The following is a 25,630-nucleotide window of genomic DNA, read 5'->3' as shown; positions in this document are numbered from 1 at the left end:
CCTTCATTCTACTATCATCCATGTACCTATCCAAGAGTCGCTTAAATGTCCTAATGTATCTGCTTCTACTACCACCGCTGGCAGTGCATTCCACGCACCCACCACTCTCTGTGTAAAGAACCTACCTCTGACATCTCCCCGAAACCTTCCTCCAATCACCTTAAAATTATGCCCCCTGGTGATAGCCCTTTCCACCCTGGGAAAAAGCCTCTGGCTATCCACTCTATCTATGCCTCTCATCATCTTGTACCCCTCTATCAAGTCACCTCTCATCCTTCTTCGCTCCAATGAGAAAAGCCCTAGCTCCCTCAATCTTTCTTCGTAAGACATGCCCTCCAGTCCAGGCAATATCCTGGTAAATTCCTCTGCACCCTCTCTAAAGCTTCCACATCCTTCCCATAATGAGGATAATGAGGCGACCAGAACTGAACACAATATTCCAAGTGTGGTCGAACCAGAGCCTTATAGAGCTGCAGCACAACCTCGCGGCTCTTAAACGCAATCCCCCTGTTAATGAAAGCCAACACACCATACGCCTTCTTAACAAACCTATCAACTTGGGTGGCAACTTTGAGCGATCGATGGACATGGACCCCAAGATCCCGCTGTTCCTCCACACTGCCAAGAATCCTGTCTTTAAGCCTGTATTCTGCATTCAAATTCGACCTTCCAAAATGAATCACTTCACACTTTTCCAGGTTGAACTCCATCTGCCACTTCTCAGCCCAGCTCTGCATCCTGTCAATGTCCCGTTGCAACCTACAACAGCCTTCCACACTATCCACAACTCCAGCAACCTTCGTGTCATCGGCAAACTTGCTAACCCAGCCTTCCACTTCCTCATCCAAGTCATTTATAAAAATCACAATGAGCAGAGGTCCCAGAACAGATCCCTGCGGAACACCACTGGTCACCGAGCTCCAGGCTGAATACTTTCCATCTACTACCACCCTCTGTCTTCTATGGGCTAGCCAATTTTGTATCCAGACAGCCAACTTCCACTGTATCCCATGCCTCCTCACTTTCTGAATGAGCCTACCATGGGGAACCTTATCAAACGCTTTGCTAAAATCCATATACACCACATCCACTGCTCTTCCTTCATCAATGTGTTTTGTCACATCTTCAAAGAATTCAATAAGGCTTGTGAGGCATGACCTGCCCCTCACAAAGCTATGCTGACTGTCTCTAATCAAACCATGCTTTTCCAAATAATCATAAATCCTGTCTCTGAGAATCCTCTCCAATAATTTGCCCACTACCGAAGTAAGACTGACTGGTCTATAATTCCCAGGGTTATCCCTATTCCCTTTCTTGAACAAGGGAACAACATTTGCCACCCTCCAATCATCCGGTACTACTCCAGTGGACAGTGAGGATGCAAAGATCATCGCCAAAGGCACAGCAATCTCTTGCCTCGCTTCCCATAATATCCTTGGGTATATCCCGTCTGGCCCCGGGGACTTATCTGTCCTCATATCATTCAAAATTTCCAACACATCCTCCCTCTTAACCTCAACCTGTTCGAGCATATCAGCCTGTTCCACACTGTCCTCACAAACGACCAGGTCCCTCTCACTAGTGAATACTGAACTTTCTCCCTTTTGCGTTTGACAAGTTTCCCCTGAAATGCATCTACGCTATTCACAACTACTCTTTATGATAGCGAGTTACACATTCTAACCACTCTCAGAGATGTTTCCCCCGAATTTCCAATTTAATTATATTTATGGCCCCTAGTTTTGGTCTCCCCACATGCATTCCATACCTGACTGATGTTAAACAGAGTACATCACAGCTGATTTCTCTAGTACAATTAACCTAGAAATGCCATTGTTTTAGGACTATATGATATGTGTATCTAATAAAGTGGAATATTCCACCCTTGGCAGGGATTCCTTAGTTTGTATAGCTAAGAAAATGTTTCAATCGCTGTCACGCTCATGGGAAGTGCAGCGATGTAAATACAAACTAAACCTAAGAGTTATATTAAAAAATGAAAAATTTAAAAGATTGGTACACTTGCCTTCAAGAGGAGAGGCAAATTCATACGACACATACCTTTCACCTGCACTGAAATATACATCCATGTCTGCTAGAACTGAAAATTAACCCCGTCTGCATTGAAATTAAACAGCTCATCACACATGGATGTGAACTGTCCACAAAGTGAGTTAAAACAAAGGCATTAGCAGATGCTCCATCTCCAACTACAATCACTACGATGAGGTGTAAATATTCATCTTATCAAAATGGGATCAAGATGGGCTGAGATCAGAAGCCATTGTATAGCCACTCAGAAAGCAAAAGCCTAAAGTCACATGAATAAAACTAACACTTTATGAATTTACCTTTAAAGATAACCTTTTTGGAGAGCAAAGGGAGTCATCAGAACTTCAAGGTTAGCAGTCTAAGATCTCCAGCGACAGAGAGATAATCAAAATCCATCTTTAATTCTAGCACAAGGCTGAGAGTGGGCAAGATCATTTGAACCCTGATGAGACGAGTTGACAACCAACTGCAGCAGAGAAGTAAGAGTGCCTTTTGAACAACTCTTCTACCTGTGAAAACTGAGCTAAAAGAGTCCAGCACGATCTTCAAACTGAAGTGTTGTCTGCCAGGAGACTTCAGCAACCCAGCAAGGGCACGACCAGCAAACAGGCCTGCAACTTTAAAACTAACCTTCTAAGAGGAGCCCACAGGTTTTTCCTGAAAACAGCAGACTTTTACACCTTGAACTCTTAATGTCTCTTACCCCTTACCTTCTATCTATCTTTTCTTGGCTGTGCATGAGAGTGAATGTGTGTGAGTGGTGTTGCAAACATATTGGTTGATTATTGTTTCATAAATATTTAATCTTCTGTTTAATCTCATGAGAAAACATGTCATGGTCCATTTATTTGAACAAAACACGGGCTGAAACACTAATTTAAAACAAAATATTACCTGTGGTCAGTAGGGAGGTGACCAGTGAAAACTAGCCACGCCATTTCCCACCTGTCCATAACACACTTATGCCTGAGGCACTCAATTATAAGACTTTCACATTTAATAGAGCACACACAGATTGCATATATATGGTATACTGAGAAATTTCTAACAAAACCATTTTTCAATGTATGAAGAAATTAAGGACTGCATAGGAACACAAGAAATCAGCACAGGAGTAGACTGTATAGCCCCTCGAGCCTGCTCCACCATTCAATATCATGACTGATGTTCTGCCTCAACTATATTTTCCTGCCCACTCCCTATATCCCGTGATTCCGAGAAACCAAAAATCTGTCTCAGAGTCCATGCCATCTCTCCAAGGAGCTATGCAGTCAGTCCCACTCACCAGCTTGATGAGCAGGAGCCCTGCAAGTCTATTTCTCTCAGGTGGTAACCCAACTTCCTCCTGAAGTTGGTGATTGTCGCCACTTCCACCACCCTTGTGGGCTGCAGGTTCCATGTCAATATGGGCCAAATGGCCTCCTTCTGTGCTGCAAATGACTATGACTTAAATTATACTCAATGATGGAGCATTCACAACCCTCTGGGGTAGACAATTGCAAAGATTCACAACATTCAGTGAAGAAATGTCTCATCTCAGTCCTAAATGATCAACCCCTTATTCTGAGGCTGTGCATCCATGTTCTAGATTCCTCAGCCAGAGGCAAAAACCTCTCAGCGTCTACCCTGTCAAGCCCCTTCAGAATCTTGTACTTTTCAATGCGATCACCTCTCATTCTTCTAAACTCCAAAGAGTATAGGCCCAATTTACTCAGCCTATCACAAGACAACCCTTTCATTCCAGCAACCAATCTAGTGAACCTTCGCTGTACCACCTCCAATGCAAGTATATCCTTCCTTAGATAGAGACCAAACCTGCGCACAGTACTCCAGATGTGGTCTCACCAAAGTCTTATAAAACTGTAGCAAGACTTCCTTGATCTTGTACTCCAATCCCCTTGCAATAAAGGCCAACATGCCATTTGTCTTCCTCACTGTACCTGTACAGTAAATAGGTGAGGCTCCAGCCTGATCCTTGCACCACCCCACTAGTCACGGCCTGCCAACTTTAAAATGCCATGTTTATCCCTACTCTCTGCTTCCTGTCCGTTAACCCATCCTCCGTCCATGCTAACATATTACACCAACTCCATGAGCCCTTATCTTGTGTATTAACATTTGTGTGCCAGCTTACTGAATGCCTTTTGCAAATCCAGGTATACCACATCGGTTGGTTCCCCTTTGTCTACCCTACTAGTCACATCCTCTTAAAAACTAATAAATTTGTCAACTACTATGGTTTTCTAAGTGCATTGTCAAGACTTGCTTAATAGAGTCCAGCATTTTCCTGATGACTGATGTATGGCTAAATGGCCTGAAGTTCCCTGTTTTCTCTCTCCCTCCTTTCTTGAATAGCGGTGTTACATTTGCTAACTTCCAATCCGCTGGGATCATTCAAGAACCCAGGGAGTTTTGGAAAATCATAACTAGTGCATCCACTATATTTGCAGCCACCTCTTTTAGAACCCTAGGATGCAGGCCATCAGACCTTGGGGATTTGTCAGCTTTTAGTCCCTTATGTTTCTCCAACATTTTTTCACTGCTGATATTAAAGCTCCTCACTCTTATTAGCCCTTTGGTTGCCCTCTATTTCTAGTATGTAATTTGTGCCTTCAACTGTGAAGACAGTCACAAAATATTTGTTCAACGTTGCAGCCATTTCCTCATTCCCCATGATAATTTCTCCTTTCTCTGTCTCCAAGGGCCTCAGACCTACTGATGTAGATATGTAGTCAAACTGGATTCGAAGAAGTTGATGCTCAAAAATAACCCTGCCATTCTTTTGACAAAAAGGAGTTGCTCCATCAGAACCACTTTAAAACATCAACCAGATAAAACAGATGAACAGGAACATTTGTCTGACTTTATTTTCCCCCTTCTGCCATATCTATCAATTCTTCAAAGAATTGTGTGCTAATGACAATGTGGGAGCAGGAAGACAGGTACAACTTGGAAAAGTTACTGATCCCTATACAACAAAACTTGATCAACTTATGCACAGCTGAAGCACCTCAGGTTAAATTATGTATCAGTTATATTGGCTTGAATTATGCAAAGACATCACAACTGGGCTACTGAGATGCAAGCAATTGCTACTGAAGTTCAATGGTAGAAACATAATTCAATGGCATACAGTGCAAGTCTGTCCACACTATGGTCAGGCGGATGGCAGCAATACATTCATACATGTAAAGAGGAATTGTACTGGCCTCCTTGGTACTTGCAAGAAGATCCTTTGTATTAAAAAGTCAAGCTTCAAGATGACATTGTCTGCAATTGCAACAGAGTCAACCCTGTGAGTCAGAGTCAATAATCTGATATAAAAACAAGAAATGCTGGAAATACTCAGCAGGTCTGGCAGCATCTGTGGAGAGAGAAGCAGAGTTAACGTTTCAGATCAGTGACCCTTCTAATCTGATACTAGAGTCAGGCAGGCCTGCAATACTTCAAAGCACTACAAATGACTGGCCAGTCAGCCTTGTTTATTAATAGGGCTGGAAAAGAAAGACCAGTAACTGGGAGCTAGGATGTTCACTATGTTCTAGTCAATGGCCAAATCCAGCCACTGGACAAGCAACAAAGTTCATCTAAGAATGTTTAAAGATGCTTAAACTCTAGGACATACATATGTAGGAATCCCTAAGCCACAGCCATAGCTCATGCCAAACAGCACAAAACTGTCTGAAATTAGTTATGTAGAAGTGAATGTCTACTCTATATTAAGTAAACAAAAACTTGTGATTTTGGTAACATTTGATCCTTAACTGGGATGCTGATGTTGTGATGCCATCTTTAAAAATAATAAGTATCAATAACATTGAGAGAAATTTTTTTTTTTTAATATATTCATCAGAAATGCTACTTTCTCTGCTTTATATCTACTTACCAAATCTCAACCTTACCATCAGGATTCTAATAAATTATTTTTTTGATGACATTTCAAACTAATAAAATAGGAAAAATCAAGTTTTATTCCACTCCCTATTCACGTGACATAACGTATGGAATAAAATGTATCCCTTCTAATTATACACTCCAACAGTCCTCCAGGCCCAACAAACAGCACAGACCAAGAACAGCTCAAACTAACCAATGCTAAGTGATCCCACAACCAACGGATCAGGTCAAAGCTCTGCAGTCCTGCCACATCTAGTAGTAAATGGTGGTGGACAAGTAAACAACTAATCAAAGGATGAGACTCCACGAATATCCCATCCGAAAATGATGAAGCCCAGCACATCAGCGCAAGACAAAGCTGAAACATTTGCAACCATTTTCAGACAGAAGTGCTGAGTGTATGATCCATCTCAGCTTCCTCTTGAGGTTCCCAGAATCACAGATGGCAGTCTTCAGCCAATTCAATTCACTTCACATGACAAAGAAAGGGCAGAGCACACTGGATACAGCAAAGGCAATGGGCCCAACAACATTCAGACTGTAATACTGAAGACTTGTGCGAGAACTAGCCCCACCCTTAGTCAAGCTGTTCCAGTGCAGCTACAACAGTGGCATCTACCTGGCAAAGTGGAAAACTGCCCAGGTACTTCCTGTTCAATCCCATTTGCAACTCCTCAGATACTGAAGCAATCCTTGTCTGCAAGCAGCAAAACCTGGACAACATCCAAGCTTGGGCTGATAAGTGGTATGCAACATGAATGCCACACAAGTAGCAGTCAATGTCCATCTCCAAGACAGAATCTAGCCGTCTCCGCTTGACAGTCAATGGCATTACAATCACTGAATACCTCACCATCAACATCCTTGGGGGGTACCATGGACCAGAAACTGAACTGGAGTAGCCATATAAAGACTGTGGCTACAGCAGCAGGTCAGAGGCTTGAAATTCTACTGAGTAACTCATCTCCAGACACCCTAAAGCCTGTCCACCATCTACAAGGTACAAGTCAGGAATGTGATCGAATATTCTCCACTTGCCAGGATGTGTACAACTCTGACAGCATTCAAGCAGCTCAAACCATCCAGGACCTAGCAGCCTGTTTGATTGGCACCTCATCCACCACCTTTAACATTTACTAATTACACCATCCACTCTCCATGTCTGCAATATGTACTATCAACGAGATACGCTGCAGCAACTCATCAACGTTTCATCGACACAACCTACCAAACCCACCACCTCTACCACCTAGAAGAACAAGGGCAGCAGGTGCAAGGAAATACCACCACCTCTAAGTTCCCCAAGTCACTGTACCATCTGCCGTTCCTTCACTGTCACTGAGTCGAAATCCTGGAACTCCCTCCCCAACAGCATTTTGGGTGTACCCACACCATATGGACAGCAGCACTTCAAGAAAGCAGCTCCCATGATCTTCCCAAGGGCAAATAGGGATGGGGCATACATGTTGGTCTCACCAGCAATGCTCACTTCCCATGAACTCATTGAAAAAAGCTACCATCATCAGCCATCCCTCAACCACAAGATGACACACGTAGAAAAACACTGGTATAGACATGATGGGCCGAATGGCCTGTTTCTGTGATGGAACATTCTTTAATTCTTTAAGTACCAAGGCCAAAAAAAGCATCAAAATATACTGAGTTAACATTTTCCCTCATTCACGATACTATAAGTGATCGACTCAAAACCTAACATAGCTTTTCCATAATTTGGTTAATAATGGTCCATGTATTTTGGTTATTCAGAGTATCTAAATATTCAAGCCTCCTTTCTGTGTACACTGTCCATAGAGTTTTGCTATTAATTTAATGGCAAATATTCAGACTCTTAGTTACTTTCAAATTTTAAATCCAGAAACAAGAATATGTTTTCTGAAAACTAATAGGAAAAATATTTAATGAATCCGCTGATACACTAGGCTGTTGGCTAAGTTCTTTTAAAAATAAACTGTTCACACCACCCCCTGCTCCCTGGCACTTACTGGAAGCTTCACTTCCATAAGCTGCACCAACACACTCACACTACACTCAAGCAGCTCTTTTTGCTGTGCAAAACCAGGCAGCAAGGAGCAGAAGATTACCTGAACATGGGAGACCTCACAGTCAAGACTGGATCCTTTCCTTACCTGATGCACACAGGCAGCTTCAAACAACCTTCACTGTACAACTCACCGGCAGTTTCAAACGGCATTCCCTGGACAACTCACCGGCAGTTTCAAACGGCATTCCCTGGACAACTCACCGGCAGTTTCAAACGGCATTCCCTGGACAACTCACCGGCAGTTTCAAACGGCATTCCCTGGACAACTCACCGGCAGTTTCAAACGGCCCTGGACAACTCACCGGCAGTTTCAAACAGCATTCCCTGGACAACTCACCGGCAGTTTCAAACAGCATTCCCTGGACAACTCACCGGCAGTTTCAAACAAATATTCACTGGACAACTCACCGGCAGTTTCAAACAAATATTCACTGGACAACTCACCGGCCGTTTCAAACAAATATTCACTGGACAACTCACCGGCCGTTTCAAACAAATATTCACTGGACAACTCACCAGCCGTTTCAAACAAATATTCACTGGACAACTCACCAGCCGTTTCAAACAAATATTCACTGGACAACTCACCAGCAGTTTCAAACAAATATTCACTGGACAACTCACCAGCAGTTTCAAACAAATATTCACTGGACAACTCACCAGCAGTTTCAAACAAATATTCACTGGACAACTCACCAGCAGTTTCAAACAAATATTCACTGGACAACTCACCAGCAGTTTCAAACAAATATTCACTGGACAACTCACCAGCAGTTTCAAACAAATATTCACTGGACAACTCACCAGCCGTTTCAAACAAATATTCACTGGATAGCAATCTGGAGCATGGCCCCAGCTGATTTTCCCCACTGCTACTGTGACTAACTGTCATACCTGTATAACTGTTCCAGGTGAACTCACCTAACCCAACACAGGCTATAGACTAAAAGCAAAATACAGCAGATGCTGGAAATCTGAAACAAAACCAAAAAATGCTGGAAATACTCAGCAGGTCTGGCAGCATCTGTGGAGAGAGAAGCAGAGTTAATGTTTCAGTTCAGTGACCTTTCATCAGAACAGTTCTGATGAAAGGACACTGACCTGAAACGTTAACTCCGCTTCTCTCTCCACAGATGCTGCCAGAACTGCTGAGTATTTCCAGCATTTTTTGGTTTTATTACAGGCTATAGACTGATTGGCACAATGCTAAACAGACCCAAATTGTGAACTGTGCTGGCACAGAGTTACTGCATTAGCTGTGATTGGATAAAATATCAGTCATGTGATGTGGGAGTCACTGGCAAGGCCAGCAATTACTGTCCATCACTAACTGTTCTCAAGAAGGTGGAGGTGACCCACCTTCTTGAACCGCTGCAGTCCATGTGCTATAGGTACAGCTACAATGCTGTACAGTAGGGAGTTCACCTCTAGAATTCAGCTCTTTTGTCCATGGTTGGACCAAGGCTAAAATGAGGTCTGGAGCAGAGTGGTCCTGGCAGAACCCAAACTGAGCATTGGTGATTAAGTGCCATTTGATAGCACTATCGGCAACACCTTTCCATCACTTTTCTGATGATTGAGAGCAGACTAATGGGCAGTGGTTGACTGGATTGGATTTGTCCTGCTTTTTGTGGACACATTATAACTGGCCAACGTTCCACTTGGCAGGTAGATGCCAATGCTGTCGCTGTACTGGAACAGACTAATAGGTATTAAATGGATCAAATTTATATGAAGAAAATATAACACTCGCTGCAGAGATTAAATTAATTTTCAACAATATGCAATTATATTACAATTATCTCTGGACTTCAATTTAATTTTCCTCCTTAATAAATATTGATTGCTGATAATCTTATAGGGAATTTGTCTACTCCATTAGCTAAACTAATCTGAATGGGTTAAGACAGATGGTGAGCATTGAGAATGAGGCATTGAGTGCAGCTAATTTTACTTTGGAATGCAAGCTAGCAAGATTAAAAATATTAAAATATTTATATGTAGGATTCAAATGCTATTCGTCTACTGAAGTTTGTCTGAGAAAGGTCTTGACTACATATCTTGATACTGTATTTTTAATTATTCAGCATGTTTCTAAATCCCTCTGGTTGAGAAATTCAGTCTATGCTCTATCTTTAACATCAACATGGACTGTTTGTTTTAACATATGGTCTCCTTACCAGGGGCAATTTAGATAAGTTCAACCATATTTCCCTCTAGTACTTATGTTCTCTCTGGTGTAGTGCTTTAATATACTGCACATTAGAAAAACAAACTAAATTTGCACCTTTTTCAGCTGAAACAACAGTTCCTTAGTTTTCTTACTCGTTCCTCTTCCCCATTCTGACACATAATTCCCCAGACACTTTTTACTTTGTCCTTTCTTGTAACATTTGGACCCAACTTCCTGAAGTAGTTCTGTTCTCCTACAAAATGTATCTTGAAATTGTGGAGGAACAAACATTTTCAAATCAAGCGGGCATGTCAACATCCACACAAAGCGATCGCAAACCAAATGTAACCAATATATTGAGCATAAATCATTAAAGAACTACAGTGACTTGTTTATTTGCTGTACTAAAACTTATGCAAAGTCGTTAAACGGCCACCATCTGTACATAATCGCCAAAGAAAAAATCCACAGTTGCTCGTAACAACTGAGTTGAGAACTATGATTTAAGTTTTTCACCAAAATTTAAATACTGTGCCTGCTGATCTACTCAGAAAAACAGAAGAAATAAAAATGCGATGTAGTTCTATGTCACCCTCCCGCTCTTATTTACACAAAACAAACGACAGCACAAAGGGCATGACACGATCGAACAAGTGACCGTTTTGGAAGCTGCAAATCAAATTCAGTTCAAGGAGATCCATTAAAAACGTGTCGTGCAGTAAAAACGTAAAGATTTCAGAATGGGCCACCTTATGCCAACGTGATGCAGTCTTCCCTCAAACATCTACACTCAATGTAAATTTACTGGTGGAGAGAGAGAGAGAGAGAGAGAAATCCCTCAATTGTCTGGTCTGGATATTCCCAGTCAATCTCCAAATACATTCAGATAAACACACGAATAATCTCAGTGTGCCTGCCAGCTCTTCCCTGTCTCTCTCCCCCGCAGCCGCCCAGTATTGTTCCAGCACCAAAGGAGGGCTCGTCCTCCCAGGAACAAATAGCAACACAATGAAGTGAGCCGAGAGACTGGCTGCCAACCGTCCCCCACACCTCAATCTACCACAAATAAACAAACACAAAAGAACCTCCCTGGTAGAAAACTGCCCTACTTTCCTCACAAGCTCAGGTGTGAGCGACACTTCGGAGCCGCCGTTTTTTTTTTCTTTATGTAACAAATCGCACACAGCAACCTGCCTGGGAGAGACAGACAGACAGACACACCCCACCCCCACCATTCAGCCGGCGGCGAACTGGCCGTTTGAAGACCATGAGCACCGAACACGGCTTCAAGTCGATCCCCCGCCCCTTCCCCCGGCTGTCAGCCGCCGTTTGCCGTCGATGCGGCGGCCCTGAGGCGAGGGGAAGGGGGTGTGAGGAGAGGGAGGGAGGGAGTGGATACCGAGTATCCAGTTCCTCGCCCTGCCAAGCAGCCCGGGCCAGCCACCCGGACCCGCTCCGCTCGGCCTCCTCCATCCAAACCGCCGGCGAAAATTAAAATTAAAAAGCCTCACTCACCCAAAGTTCCGTCCCCCAATGCATGGCTGCCGGCTGGTTCTTATCCTGACCTCCCAAGAAGAAGCTGACGGCCCCCCCTCACCCCGCCCCCCGTGTACGTGTGTATTAATTTTAAAGCCACCCTTCAGTCGCCTCTTTCTCCTTGTCCTTCTCTCCAGGCGAATACTTCATTTACATTCGCGGTGGAAGCCGGGATGTTGGAGGACTCGGCTGGGCTGAGATTTGAGGTTGAGGATCTCGCCCAGGATCGATCCAGAGCCAAGAGAGGAGGAGGTACTGACTCATTGGGGTGGGTTACCAATATTCATTTACTCTGCACACAATGATTCAGGCAGGCAGGTCAGGAGTGTGGTTGCCACAAAGATACTCTTCCTTCTCTTTGCATTTCACAATTTCCCAACTATGCACGAAAAAAGATCCACCTTTTTGTAGCCGTACAGGACTAGGTGTTCAATGAGTCTTTGTTCATCTGCAGGTTAACAGAATGTGATATCAGATATGATTTTTTGTAAAGTAATCTACAGCATAATGCAACAAAATACCTTGCGGACCTGTCCCTACTTTTCCTGACACAGTGTTGTTTTAAAGCAAGTTCGAAAATGATAAATACAATCAGAAAATGCTGGAAATAGTCAGCAGGTCAGGCAGCATCTGTAGAGCGAGAAACAGTTAACGTTTCGTGAGGATGACCTTTCATCAAAGCTGTGAAAAGTTAGAGATGGTAATAGGTTTTAAACAAGGAGAAGGGTGGAAAAAAGAGCAAAAGGGTGGAGAGCAGGAGAGATTAAATGACAAAATAGTTGGTGATGCAAGGCCAAAGGGAGTGGTAATGGGACATGTCGAAAATGATAAACACAGGTTAGTAGAGAAAACCTGCCGCCATGTCTATGATTACATACACCAGTTACCTCACATTCCACACAGAAAGGAGACAACTGCAGAAACTTAACCATTCCCACACCGTGTAACCCTCTTGAGGATTACATCCAATCCAATTTGAATACAAGAACACAGAAATAAATTGCAATGCATGTACAATATATTCAAACATTTATTCCTTTCCACATCTTCATCAATTAGGCAGACTTCACTAAAAGTTACAGACCTTTTAATGTTGTCACCTTCTACAGAATAGTCAGCCCCTTGGCTGAAAGGGAAGCAGTGAAAGAGAGACAGGTATGGACAGGGCACTGAGCTGACACATGGTGAGATGTGTTCGTTACTGAAAAAAGTCGATAACTTCCAAGCTAAGTTGATCATGATTTTCACAGATAACAAAGTCTCTCACTTACGATGCTATCCAATTCTTCAATTTGCCAATTACTACCAAGCTATTATGGCAAAACATCATGGTTAACTTGAAAATATGTCAGAAAAGTAGAAAATGATAAAATACATTTCTTAAATATCCCAGTCAGCAACATCAGTTTTCTATAAACCATAAATATGATTTTGATATAATATTGTAGTTCAGTTTGGAAAGTTGAAGAAACCTATACTTTCTAGACTCAGCACAGTGTAAAACATTGTTTTAATATTTCAAATAAATAAGATTGTTTTCATCGGGGGCTTCATTGTTTTCAGGTTGTCACACAGGAATTGGCTGCAAATAACCAGTTTTACTAACAAGGGTTTTCTCAATGGGTATGACCAATACTCATTGTTTACAATAAAAACAGAAAATGCTGAAAATATACTCAAACCTCTCAGACTCTTTTATAATATTTTAAAATCCCTACTCATAGGCTTATAAATCAAAATATAAACAAATAATATTACTAAGCATATAATTAGAAAGAAAATCCAGTTTCTGCAAACAGACAGGGATTGTGTTTTAGAAAAAGAGACATGTACATTTAAATCATCAAAAATGATACTTTGAAAGTCATTTTTGAATTTGATTTATTTACAATGATAAAAAGACATCTGCAGCTACATTGAACATATCAAATTTCTGATTAACACACATGTTCCATGTTCAGAACTATTTAGAATTTTTTCTATGTACGTTTTGGTCATTGTTCACTAACACTACTGATGTATGATATTGCCAGGTTTTATAATCACATGGGATTAAAAATGATATAAAAATGGGAAAATGGCGCACTGACACGGAACACAAAAGTCCGAGTGTATCAAGCCTGTGTCCTCAGTACCTTGCTCTATGGCAGCGAGGCCTGGACAACATATGTCAGCCAAGAGCGACGTCTCAATTCATTCCATCTTCGCTGCCTCCGGAGAATCCTTGGCATCAGGTGGCAAGACCGTATCTCCAACACAGAAGTCCTCGAGGCGGCCAACATCCCCAGCTTATACACACTACTGAGTCAGCGGCGCTTGAGATGGCTTGGCCATGTGAGCCGCATGGAAGATGGCAGGATCCCCAAGGACACATTGTACAGTGAGCTCGCCACTGGTATCAGACCCACCGGCCGTCCATGTCTCCGCTTTAAAGACGTCTGCAAACGCGACATGAAGTCCTGTGACATTGATCACAAGTCATGGGAGTCAGTTGCCAGCGTTCGCCAGAGCTGGCGGGCAGCCATAAAGGCGGGGCTAAAGTGTGGAGAGTCGAAGAGACTTAGCAGTTGGCAGGAAAAAAGACAGAAGCACAAGGGGAGAGCCAACTGTGCAACAGCCCTGACAAACAAAATGTTCTGCAGCACCTGTGGAAGACCCTGTCACTCTAGAATTGGCCTTTATAGCCACTCCAGGCGCTGCTCCACACACCACTGACCACCTCCAGGCACTTACCCATTGTCTCTCGAGATAAGGAGGCCAAAGAGAGATAATCACATTATTCTACACTTTTTATTTTATTCATTTGCTTAATATTTAGGTATCTTTTATGTTTGATATCTCAGTCCAACTACTCATTATTCATGTAGGAACCTCAATTGTCAGGAATCATAGATAAGCTGATCCTGTTCATACATGCGCTCCTTCAGCAGCATTTTCTGAATAGTTCAATGTTCTTTTTCACAGCCCAAATACACAGAAGACAACTGAAAGGCTCATGTGGTCCCATGGTTAGGCATTATGTTTTCATCTGGGTGGGCTTGTAAACAGGAAGCTGGTTCTGATCTATTGTCAAGAATGTTCTTCCACAAGTTTGAACAAAAGGTTCATCTCAAAGAGTGCTCCAGTCTTTTATTTATTTATTTTTTATTTAGAGATACAGCACTGAAACAGGCCCTTCGGCCCACCGAGTCTGTGCCGACCAAGAACCACCCATTTATACTAACCCTACAGTAATCCCATATTCCCTACCACCTACCTACACTAGGGGAATTCTAAATATGCTAGAAGTATACAGTAGATCAGTCAGCATCTGAAAAGAGAGGACAGGTTAATATTTCAGATTTAGACCCTTCATCTAAACTGAAACCTGGAAGCAGTCAGAAATCCTGTTGGCTGTCACAGAGCAAAAGTCTATGGGTTTAATGGCCGACAGACACATTTCTTTTGAAAAGCTGCAAGAGGTGAAAAGAGGCAGATGAGAACAATGGCAACTTCCATTTATATAACACCTTCAACATAGTTCAATGCCTCAAGGCGCTTCACAGGAGTTTTAACAAACAAAATATGACACCAGGTCATATAAGGAGATATTAGAACGGATGACCTTAAGCTTGTTCAAAGAGTAGTTTTTAAGGAGAGTCTTAAAGGAAGAAAGAGAGGCAGAGAGGTTTCAGGAGGGAATTCCAGAGCTTAGGGCCTAGACCACTGAAGACACAACATCAGTGGTGGAGCAATTAAAATCTAGGATGTGCAAGAGACCAGATTTAGATCTTGGCGAGTTGTCGGGCTGAAGGAGCTTAGCGACTTGGAGTGGCAAGACGATGGAAGGATTTGAAAACAAGGATGAGAATTTTAAATCATAGCATTACTGGACTTGGAGCCAACGTAGGACAGCAAGCACAGGGATGATAGATGAAAGGGAATTGGTGTGAGTTTTAGATCCGCTCAAGTTTATGTAGGGTGGATGATGGGAGGCTGGCTAGGAGATATTGAAATAGTCAAGTCTAGAGGTAACAAAGGCACAGATGAGGTGAGGCAGGTCAAAGTCAGGCGATGTTAGGTAAGTGGAAGTAGGTGATCTTGGTAATGGAACAGATATGTAGTCGAAAGCTCATCCTGGGGTCAAATTGGACACCGAGGTTGTGAACTGTCTGTTCAGCCTCAGAGAGTTGCCAGGGAGAGAGATGAAGGCAATAGCCATGGAATGGAATTTGTAACAGGGATTGCAGAAAATAGACATACAAAAATCATCCCAATGAAGCAATGTAATTTCACTGAAAGAACTAAAAAGGCTGTGAAAAGACATTGGAAAGATGCACAAAAGACACCCTCCAAAATGAAGTTGAATGGTGAAAGGTAAAATAGGCAAGAAAAAGGAGATAGCAAAGTTCCTAAAGTCAATGTTCAAACCAAAGGGTGGTAGAAGAGAGGATGTGCAGGACAAAAATTCAATACAATGCCTGTCATCTGTTTGGAGCCTAGTTGGAACATTGTAAGAGACCAAAGACAGAAGGATTGGAGTGGGAACATAAGGTGAGTTGAAGTGGCAAGAATGCTACAACTGGCCTCAGCAACCAAGGGCAAGGATTTGGAGAGAGGGGAAAAGAAAATCAACTCATGTTCCCACTACTGATTGCTATCCAGTCACTCCTGCTGTGAGCAGATTGAGCTTGGCTGTGATGCCCTATTTCAGTTGAATAGTTTCTTGTTGCTTACTGTTTAGATTACACAAGGATAGCCACTTGGGTGAGGTATCAACAGCTGGCCAGAGCCAGTATAATTTTATCCCAGGATGGATCAATGCTTTCAGTTGATAAGGTTAAAAAACAGGCCCACTTAATGCAGAGTTTTTGTACTGTTTACTTTTTCCTGTTTACGTAAACAATATTTGACAGAGTTAAGATTGTGGCATTAACATATAAATTACACTTTGAATGCAGCATGAGCACTAAAATTAATTATTGTGTGTCAAGTGATTTGCATTGATTTGATGCAGATGTATCAATTCTACAGACCCTGCAACTTTCTACACATAAAGTATCACTTTCACATGAATTACCATTAATTCTCCCACTATTTCACATTTGTGTTATATTTTCAGCCTATTCAGTCCACACCAGAAACTATTTAGTCACAAGCTGTATTCACACTTATACCAGGAGTACATGTTCAATAAAAAAACATGGTGGCCACCTAGTGGAAAGTAGAAGCACATTAAAGCATTCTGGAGTATAACAAAACTGTGGATTTTATACTCGGTTAGGAAAATGCAAGTGTCCAAGTGCTTTGAAATTTGTTTTGATTTTACAGAGTGAGGAACATAAAGTAATTAATATTACTAAAGGAAAGATACTGGATAAATTAATGGGACCAAAAGCCAAAAAAATCCCCTAGATCTGATGGCCTACATCCTCAGGTTTTGAAAGTGGTGGTTGCAGAAAAGTGGATGCATTGGTTTTGATCTTCTAGTATTCCCAAGATTCTAGAATGATGCCAATGGATTGGAAGGTAACAAATGTAACCCCATTATTCAATAAAGGAGGGAGAATGAAAACAGAAAACTATAGGCCTGATAGCCTGACATCAGTAGTAGAGAAAATGCAAAAACTTCAAGACATGCTAAAAGGGCACTTGGAAAATCACAATATGATTAGGCAGAGTCAACTTTGACAAATCTATTGGAGTTCTTTCTGAGGGTGTAACTAGCAGGGTAGATAAGGGGGAACCAGTGGATGTAGTATCTTTGGATTTTCAGAAGGCATTCAATAAGGTCATAGAGTCATTATGGCACAGAAGGAAGCCATTCAGCTGGGTCAAAATCCTGGAACTCCCTTCCTAACAGCACTGTGGGTGTACCTACCCCACATGAACTGCAGCGGTTCAAGAAGGCAGCTCACCACCACCTTCTCAAGGGCAATTAGAGATGGGCAATAAATGCTGGCCTGGCCAGCGATGCCCACATCCCATGAATGAATGAATAAAAAAAAAAGTCCAAGCCAGCTCTCTTTAGAACAATCCAGTCAGTCCCACTCCCCTGCTCTTACCTGAAGCCCTACAAGTTTGTTTCCCCCAAGTGCCCATGCAATTTCATTTTGAAATCATTGATCGTCTCCACTTCCACCACCTTGTAGGCAGCAAGTTCCAGGTCATTACCACTCGCTGTGTAAAAAAGTTCTGCTTCACATCGCCCACTGTATCTCTTGCCCAAAACTTAAATCTGCGCCCTCTCGTCCTTGTGCAATCAGCTAATGGGAACAGCTTTTCTTTGACTACCTTATCTAAACCTGTCATAATTCTGTATATCTCTATCAAATATCCCCTCAATCTCCTTTGCTCCAGAGAGAACCACCCCAGCTATTCCAACCTAACCTTGTAGCTAAACTCCCATATCCCTGGAACCATTCTGGGTAAATCTCCTTTGCACCCTCTCAAGGACCCTGATATCCTTTCTAGTGTGGTGACCAGAACTGGATGCAATACTCTAGTTGAGGCCTAACCAAAGCTTTATAAAGGTTCAGCATAATTTCCCTGCTTTTGTACTCAATACCTCTATTTATGAAGCCCAAGAACACATGTGCTTTTTTAATTACTCTCTTAATATGTCCTGCCATCTTCAAAGATTGATGCTCATGACGCCCAGATCCCTCTGTTTCTGCATACTCTTCAGAAGTGTGTCATTAAGACTGTACTGCTTCTCCTGTCCCTTCTGCCAAATGCACCACATCACACTTCTCTTAAGTTCTATCTGCCACTTTTCTGCCTATTCTGTTAGCATGGATGGAGAATTGGTAATGGACAGCAAACAGAGAGTTAGGATATTTAGATTTAGATTTTAGATTTAGATATACAGCACTGAAACAGGCCCTTCAGCCCACCAAGTCTGTGCCGACCATTAACCACCCATTTATACTAAACCTACACTAATCCCATATTCCTACCACATCCTCACCTGTCCCTATATTCCCCTACCACCTACCTATACTAGGGACAATTTACCTATCAACCTGCAAGTCTTTTGGCTGTGGGAGGAAACCGGAGCACCCGGAGGAAACCCACGCAGACACAGGGAGAACTTGCAAACTCCACACAGGCAGTACCCAGAATTGAACCCGGGTCGCTGGAGCTGTGAGGCTGCAGTGCTAACCACTGCGCCACTGTGGAGTGCCACAAAGATGAGTGCTTGGGTCTCAGCTATTTACAATCTATTTAATGACTTGGGTGAGGGTACTGAGTGTAATATATGCAGGTTAACCAATGATAGAAAGCTAGGCGGAAAAGTAAGCTGTGACGAGGACATAAAGAGGTACAAAGGGATATAGGTGGTGGGAAATTATCCACTTTGGTAGGAAGAATGGAAAAGCAGATTTTTTTTAAAGGTGTGACTAATAAATGTTGAATGTCAAATAAAAACAAGAATGTTAGAAATACTCAGCAGGTCTGGCAGCATCTGTGGAAAGAGGAGCAGAGTTAACATTTCGGTTCAGTGACCTTTCATCAGAACTGGCAAAGGTTAGAAATGTAATAGGTTTTAAGCAAATAAAGCAGGGTGGGGCAAACGATAACAAAAGGGAAGGTGTTGATAGGACAGGGTCACAGAGAATAACTGACAAGGTGGTCATGCAGCAAAGGCAAAGGATGTGTTAACGGTGTGCTGAAAGACAAAGCATTAGTGCAGAGAGGGTGTTAATAGACAGAAAAATGAACAGTCCTGCCCAAAGCACAAACATGAAAAAAACAGTGGTCAGGCCCATTGTAAAAAAAAACGAATGATGAAACAAACTAAAATAAAATTTAAAAAAAAGAAAAAAAACTAAAAATAAAAAGGGGAGCCCGTCATGCTCTGAAATTATTGAACTCAATGTTCAATCAGGCTGGCTGTAGTGTGCCTAATTGGTAAATAAGATGCTGTTCCTCGAGCTTTCGTTGATGTTGACTAGAACACTGCAGCAAGCCCAGGACAGATATGTGGGCATGAGAGCGGGGCGAGTGTTGAAATTGCAAGCAATCGGAAGCTCAGGGTTATGCTTTCGGACTGAACGGAGGTGTTCCGCAAAGCAGTCACCCAGTCTGCGCTTGGTCTCCTCAATGCAGAGGAGACCACATTGTGAGCAGCGAATACAGTATACTAAATTGAAAAAAGTACAAGTAAATTGCTGCTTCACCTGAAAGGAGTGTTCGGGGCCTTGGATAGTGAGGGGAGAGGAGATAAAAGGGCAGACATTACACCTCCTGTGATTGCATGGGAATGTGCCATGGGAAGGGGACGAGATGGTGGGGGTAATTAGGAGTGGACCAGGGTGTCGCGGAGGGAATGATCCCTTCGGAATGCTGACAGGGGAGGAGAGGGGAAGATGCATTTGGTAGTGGCATCACGCTGGAGGTGGCGGAAATGCGGAGGATAATACTTTGGATGTGGAGGCTGGTGGGGTGGAAAATGACAACAAGGGGAACCCTGTCGTGTTTCTGGGAGGGAGGGGAAGGGGTGAGGGTAGATGTTGAATGTCCTTGTACAAGAATCACAGAAAGTTAACATGCAGGTGCAGCAGTCAATTAGGAAGGTAAATGGTAGGTTAGCCTTTATTGCAAGGGGATTGCGGTATAAGATTAAGTAAGTCTTCCTGCATTAATTGTTGCTTTGTTGAGAGCACACCTGTAGTGCTGTGTACAATTTGGTTTCCTTAGTCAATGAAACATGGCAGGGGGAGGGGCGATGCTGGTGTGGGAGCAGTGGCACAGTTTGTGGGAGGGGTGGGGGGGGAGGATGCAACAAAGGTACAACAGACTGATTACTGGTCTGCCCCAGGAGGAGAGATTGCATACAATAGGCCTACATTCTCTGGAGTTTAGGGCGGCACAGTGGCGCAGTGGTTAGCACCGCAGCCTCACAGCTCCAGCGACCCGGGTTCAAATCTGGGTACTGCCTGTGTGGAGTTTGCAAGTTCTCCCTGTGTCTGCGTGGGTTTCCTCCGGGTGCTCCGGTTTCCTCCCACATGCCAAAGACTTGCAGGGTGATAGGTTAATTGGCCGTTATAAATTGCCCCTAGTATAGGTAGGTGGTAGGGAAATATAGGGACAGGTGGGGATGTGGTAGGATTATGGGATTAGTGTAGGATTAGTATAAATGGGTGGTTGATGGTCAGCACAGACTCGGTTGGCCGAAGGGCCTGTTTCAGTGCTGTATCTCTAAATGAGGGGTGATCTCACTGAAACATATAAAATTCTTACAGGGCCAGACAGGGTAGGTGCTGAGAGACTGTTTCCCCTGGCTGAAGTGTTTATAATTAGGGATCATAGTCTCAGGATAAGGGGTTGGACTGAGATGAAGAGATGAACAGAGGGTTGTGAATCTTTGGAATTCTTTATCTGAGAGCTGTGGATGCTCCATCATTGAGTATATTCAAGACAGAGATCAATAGATTTTTGAACACGAAGGAAATCACTACCTTGCTCTACGGCAGCGAAGCCTGGACAACGTATGTCAGCCAAGAGCGACGTCTCAATTCATTCCATCTTCGCTGCCTCCGGAGAATCCTTGGCATCAGGTGGCAGGACCGTATCTCCAACACAGAAGTCCTCGAGGCAGCAAACATCCCCAGCATATACACCCTACTGAGCCAGCGGCGCTTGAGATGACTTGGCCATGTGAGCCGCATGGAAGATGGGAGGATCCCCAAGGACACATTGTACAGCAAGCTTGTCACTGGTATCAGACCCACCGGCCGTCCATGTCTCCGCTTTAAAGACGTCTGCAAACGCGACATGAAGTCCTGTGACATTGATCACAAGTTGTGGGAGTCAGTTGCCAGTGATCGCCAGAGCTGGCAGGCAGCCATAAAGGCGGGGCTAAAGTGTGGCGAGTCGAAGAGACTTAGCAGTTGGCAGGAAAAAAGACAGAAGCGCAAGGGGAGAGCCAACTGTGTAACAGCCCCGACAACCAATTCTATCTGCGCACCTGTGGAAGAGTCTGTCACTCTAGAATTGGCCTTTATAGCCACTCCACGCGCTGCTCCACAAACCACTGACCACCTCTAGGTGCTTACCCATTGTCTGTCGAGACAAGGAGGCCAAAGAAGAAGAAGGGAATCAAGGGATATCGGAAAAGGGCAGGACTGTGGAGTTGAAGTAAAAGTTCAGCCATAATCTTATTGAATGGCGGAGCAACCTCAATGGGCCATCTGGCCTTCTCCTGCTCCTATTTCCTACATGCTTAAGCCTGAAAATATATGTATTGCACAAGTGTGATGTTTTTCCAGAACTGAGTTTGAGTGCCAAATGAAACTAAAATATGAGCAGTTTGGTTTTATGTGGTGCCCAATGGGAACTGGCCGAAACTCATTTTACTTTGGACTCCTACCACTACCAACAAGAGTAACACTAAAATTGCACCCAGGCCTGAGGGGTGAAATGACTGAGCCACTGTGCTATCCACAATTCATTCAAGCACAAGGAGTAGATCCAAACTAATATGGATTCAAGAAATTTTGACTTTCCGATAACTTTCAGAAGAAATATCTGGCCAAAGTGAATAGACTTGGGAACAAGCAAGAAGTTACAAATTATATTAACTGGAAAGATAATGAGGTTAATCAACAGATTTTTTTCTCTCTCACCAACTGTCTTCTCTCCATTTGCTTCCTGAAGTCAAATATTGCCATGTATCCACTTAAGTCAATGCCCTTCAGCATTTCACCCAAGTGACCATTATTCACATATGAGCACTGATGGTCAATGTCAGCGGGCTTTTGACCAGGTGATATCACAGCCAAACCCAATCCTGTTCCCACGTAAAGTCCCCGTATGCATTTCCAGCAAAGGGATCATTAGATATCAATCAGAAATGGGGACCCTGGCTGATTTTCGTTCCCCTAATCCAAGGGTGCAAAAATAGTTAACGCAGCCCAGGCCGGTGAATCAAATCTGGTGATTTTCTCGCTCTATATGGCTCAGCTACTCAGTGGAAGAGATTACTGAGCCATCAGGTGAGTTTGAAATAGAAATATATGCAATGCAGCAGTTTTCACCAAATGAGCAGTCCTGGAATCTATCATGTGACCTTCTATTCATAATGTTTCTAAATTACTTTGCAAAGGATACAGAAAGTAGAATCACTGTTTGCAAATTAAAATGTGTTTTGGGTTGCAGCAATTTGAAGAAAAGGGTTACATTTACAGAGAGGCTATCCAATAATCCAATTAAGTGCAAGCTTTAAATGTCGGGTGAAGACAAGTTATGGTGCCTTTCAGAGGCAAGTTGTTCACCAACACTCACTACTCAATCAAGAATCAAGTTGAGCAAGTTATGAGTGAGCATCAAATTTGAGCTTCAGAATCTTAGGGGTTTTACATTAGATAATTTCTTGGGTTCAGTGTCACTCTTGTGAAATCTGATCATAAGGTCCACTTACCTTTTCTGCCCAATATTTAGTGGAAAAATTCCATGCCTAAGGATCATAACAGACAACCCTTACTCGACACATAACCTGCTGGAATGCATCACATGGTGGCACGTTGAATCTCCTCTTTTTACAGAATGTTGATTGAACACAAAAACGTCTGTCAAGCTGAAACCCAAGCTTCTGGTTTAGTTACATAAAGTATGAACAAGCGGTATACAGTTTAACACAGTGAGAATATCTACTTCTGTACTCTCCTCATTCTATGAAAACTACAAAGACACAATTTGCAATAAAATTGCGAAGTATAACAATGTATAATGGCAATAAAAACATGGGTACAACATAGACTAGGAACACAGATCTTAGTGACTTTTCTAGTTGACAAACCATTAAAAGTTTCATCACATTATACAGCAGAGATTGCAAAGACAAATTGTGCCTATAGGCAGATATGTATAATACAAATCCAAGAAGACAGTAAGCACTCTACAAAACAACAGCCGGGCCAGATGTGCAGAAATGTATTCAGTGGTGTGCACTTTTACAAAAAAGATTAAAGGCAATTAAAAAGTATTTAGAATACTGCAAAGAAGTGCTTCTGGGTTTACGATGATGGAGCTATGCTGAAAGATTAAGGATCCAATTATGTTCAGACTGAAAAAGTGGGAAGTTTTTTAAAAAATGAAGTGGATAAAGAAGGGTGGCTGCTGGAACCAAGACAGGATACCCAGAGGATATAATCTTAAACTTTGGCCAGTACAATTATTCTATGCCAAGACTGTTACATAGCACAATAGACACTTAGTCATTTGAAGTATTGAAAGGGGATATAGATAGATTTCCAATTCCATGGGTGGTAGAATGATGAGGTTAAGAGATAGAGAAAGATGAAAGTAGTATCAATGAAGTTCCTTAAAAAGACCTCAGTGATGGCATGTTGAATGACATGATCTGTTCATATATGCTCATCACCAGATGCTAATTCCTTTCCTTCAGCTGTCTGAGATACATAAAGAAATTAAAAACATCCACCTCGAAGAACGTTATTGACCTGGTCATGAGAGAAAAGCTGGCAATGGTAGCTTTAGTTAGCAGATGAAAGTATCCAGGAAAATATTTTTAAAAGATTATATTTATTCAAAATTATTAGAGATATTTCCAGCTTTAAAGCTAACATTCAGGAGCCTCTCAGTAGTAGTTCATTGGTTAACAAAGGGTTTTGATGAAGGATTGGCACTGAGCATCCGAGATTAACAGGGAATATTAGGGACTCAGTAACAAAAGCAGCATTTACAAGTGAGTAAAAGGTTAATTATTGAGTTTAGGAACTCAACCACAAAAAGCAATAACAATGAGTTTTTTGAATTAAATAACAAAAGAGTCCTTCAATAACAAAGAAAGCATTAATATACAGGCAGTTAACAGAATTGTCCCTCTTTTTAGAGGGAATATTAACATATGAAGTGCTGTTATTTTATGTGAAAAGGTGTGAAAATATTGAATATTAGTACATAATAGGAAGGAAATTTATTGCCTGTAAATTTATATTATACTTCAAAACCAGTCTTTTTAAAACGTCAATAATGTATTGTGGCAATAAAGAATGGTACTCATGAATGGGAGATGACATCATCTATGACAAAAGATCTTTCCATGCTGTTTTATTTTGGCAATGTTAAGTGGCAGAGTTGAAGGCAACACTGAGGACAGGTAAATCTCATCAATTTGGTTGCTTGGAAGAAATTGCATTCGGGTACCAACAAGCAAATAACAGTTTCCCCGTAGCTTAATACAACAAAAAATGTGATTCAATAATTAGCAGTTTGGCCTCATCACAAAGTGAACTATGAATTATCCATTTTTTCAAACAATGCTTAGCTAATTCTACTATCTCCTCTCATGCCATCTCCCAGCTCATATCCATAAGATCCACCTCCTACTCTATTGACCCTGTTCCCACTAAACTGCTGACACCAAAACTTCCCTTCCCCCATGCTAGCCGATAGTGGAGGTAGAGTCCCCGTCACGTTTAAATCTTCTGTTATTACCCATCTCCTTAAAAAAAGACCTCTGTCTTTGCAACTACTGCACCATCTCTAAGTTTCCTTTTCTTTCTCCAAAATCCTCGGACATGTCGCCTCCCAAATTAATGCCCATCTTTCTCACAACTCCATGTTTGAATCTCTCCAATTAAGTTTCTACCCTATCACAGCACTGAAACAGCTCTAATAAGTCACATATCACATCATCTGTGACTGTGGTGCACCATTCCTGTTTGTCCTCTTGATCAGTCTGCAGTCTTTGATATGGTTGACTACACCATCCTCCTCCAACGCCTCTCTTCTGTTGTCCAGCTGAGTAGGACTGCTCTTATCTGGTTCCGTTCCTGGTCATCCAGTCATAGCCAGAGAATCTCCTGCAATGGCTTCTTTTCCCACAGCTTTATGAGATGTTTAAACTGAGGCTCAATCTCATCTCTCAGGTGGATGTAAAAGATCCCGTGGCCACTATTTGA

General features: G+C 42.4%; 1 protein-coding gene across 2 annotated transcripts in view; it reads right to left on the bottom strand.

The window, feature by feature from the left end:
- fnbp1l (formin binding protein 1-like) overlaps positions 1 to 11,864 on the bottom strand; it is a 200,478-nt gene extending 188,614 nt beyond the window's left edge. For both annotated transcript variants that reach the window (XM_068036809.1, XM_068036810.1), the window contains exon 1: positions 11,700 to 11,864. In XM_068036809.1, the coding sequence (XP_067892910.1) occupies positions 11,700 to 11,723 (24 nt within the window). In that variant the 5' untranslated portion in view covers positions 11,724 to 11,864. The remainder of the gene's footprint in view (positions 1 to 11,699) is intronic.
- Between the last annotated feature and the right edge of the window lie 13,766 nt (positions 11,865 to 25,630).

This window comes from Heterodontus francisci, chromosome 8, assembly GCF_036365525.1.
Source record: "Heterodontus francisci isolate sHetFra1 chromosome 8, sHetFra1.hap1, whole genome shotgun sequence".
Taxonomy (NCBI): Eukaryota; Metazoa; Chordata; class Chondrichthyes; order Heterodontiformes; family Heterodontidae; genus Heterodontus; species Heterodontus francisci.
This window is presented reverse-complemented; position numbering and strand designations above follow the sequence as displayed.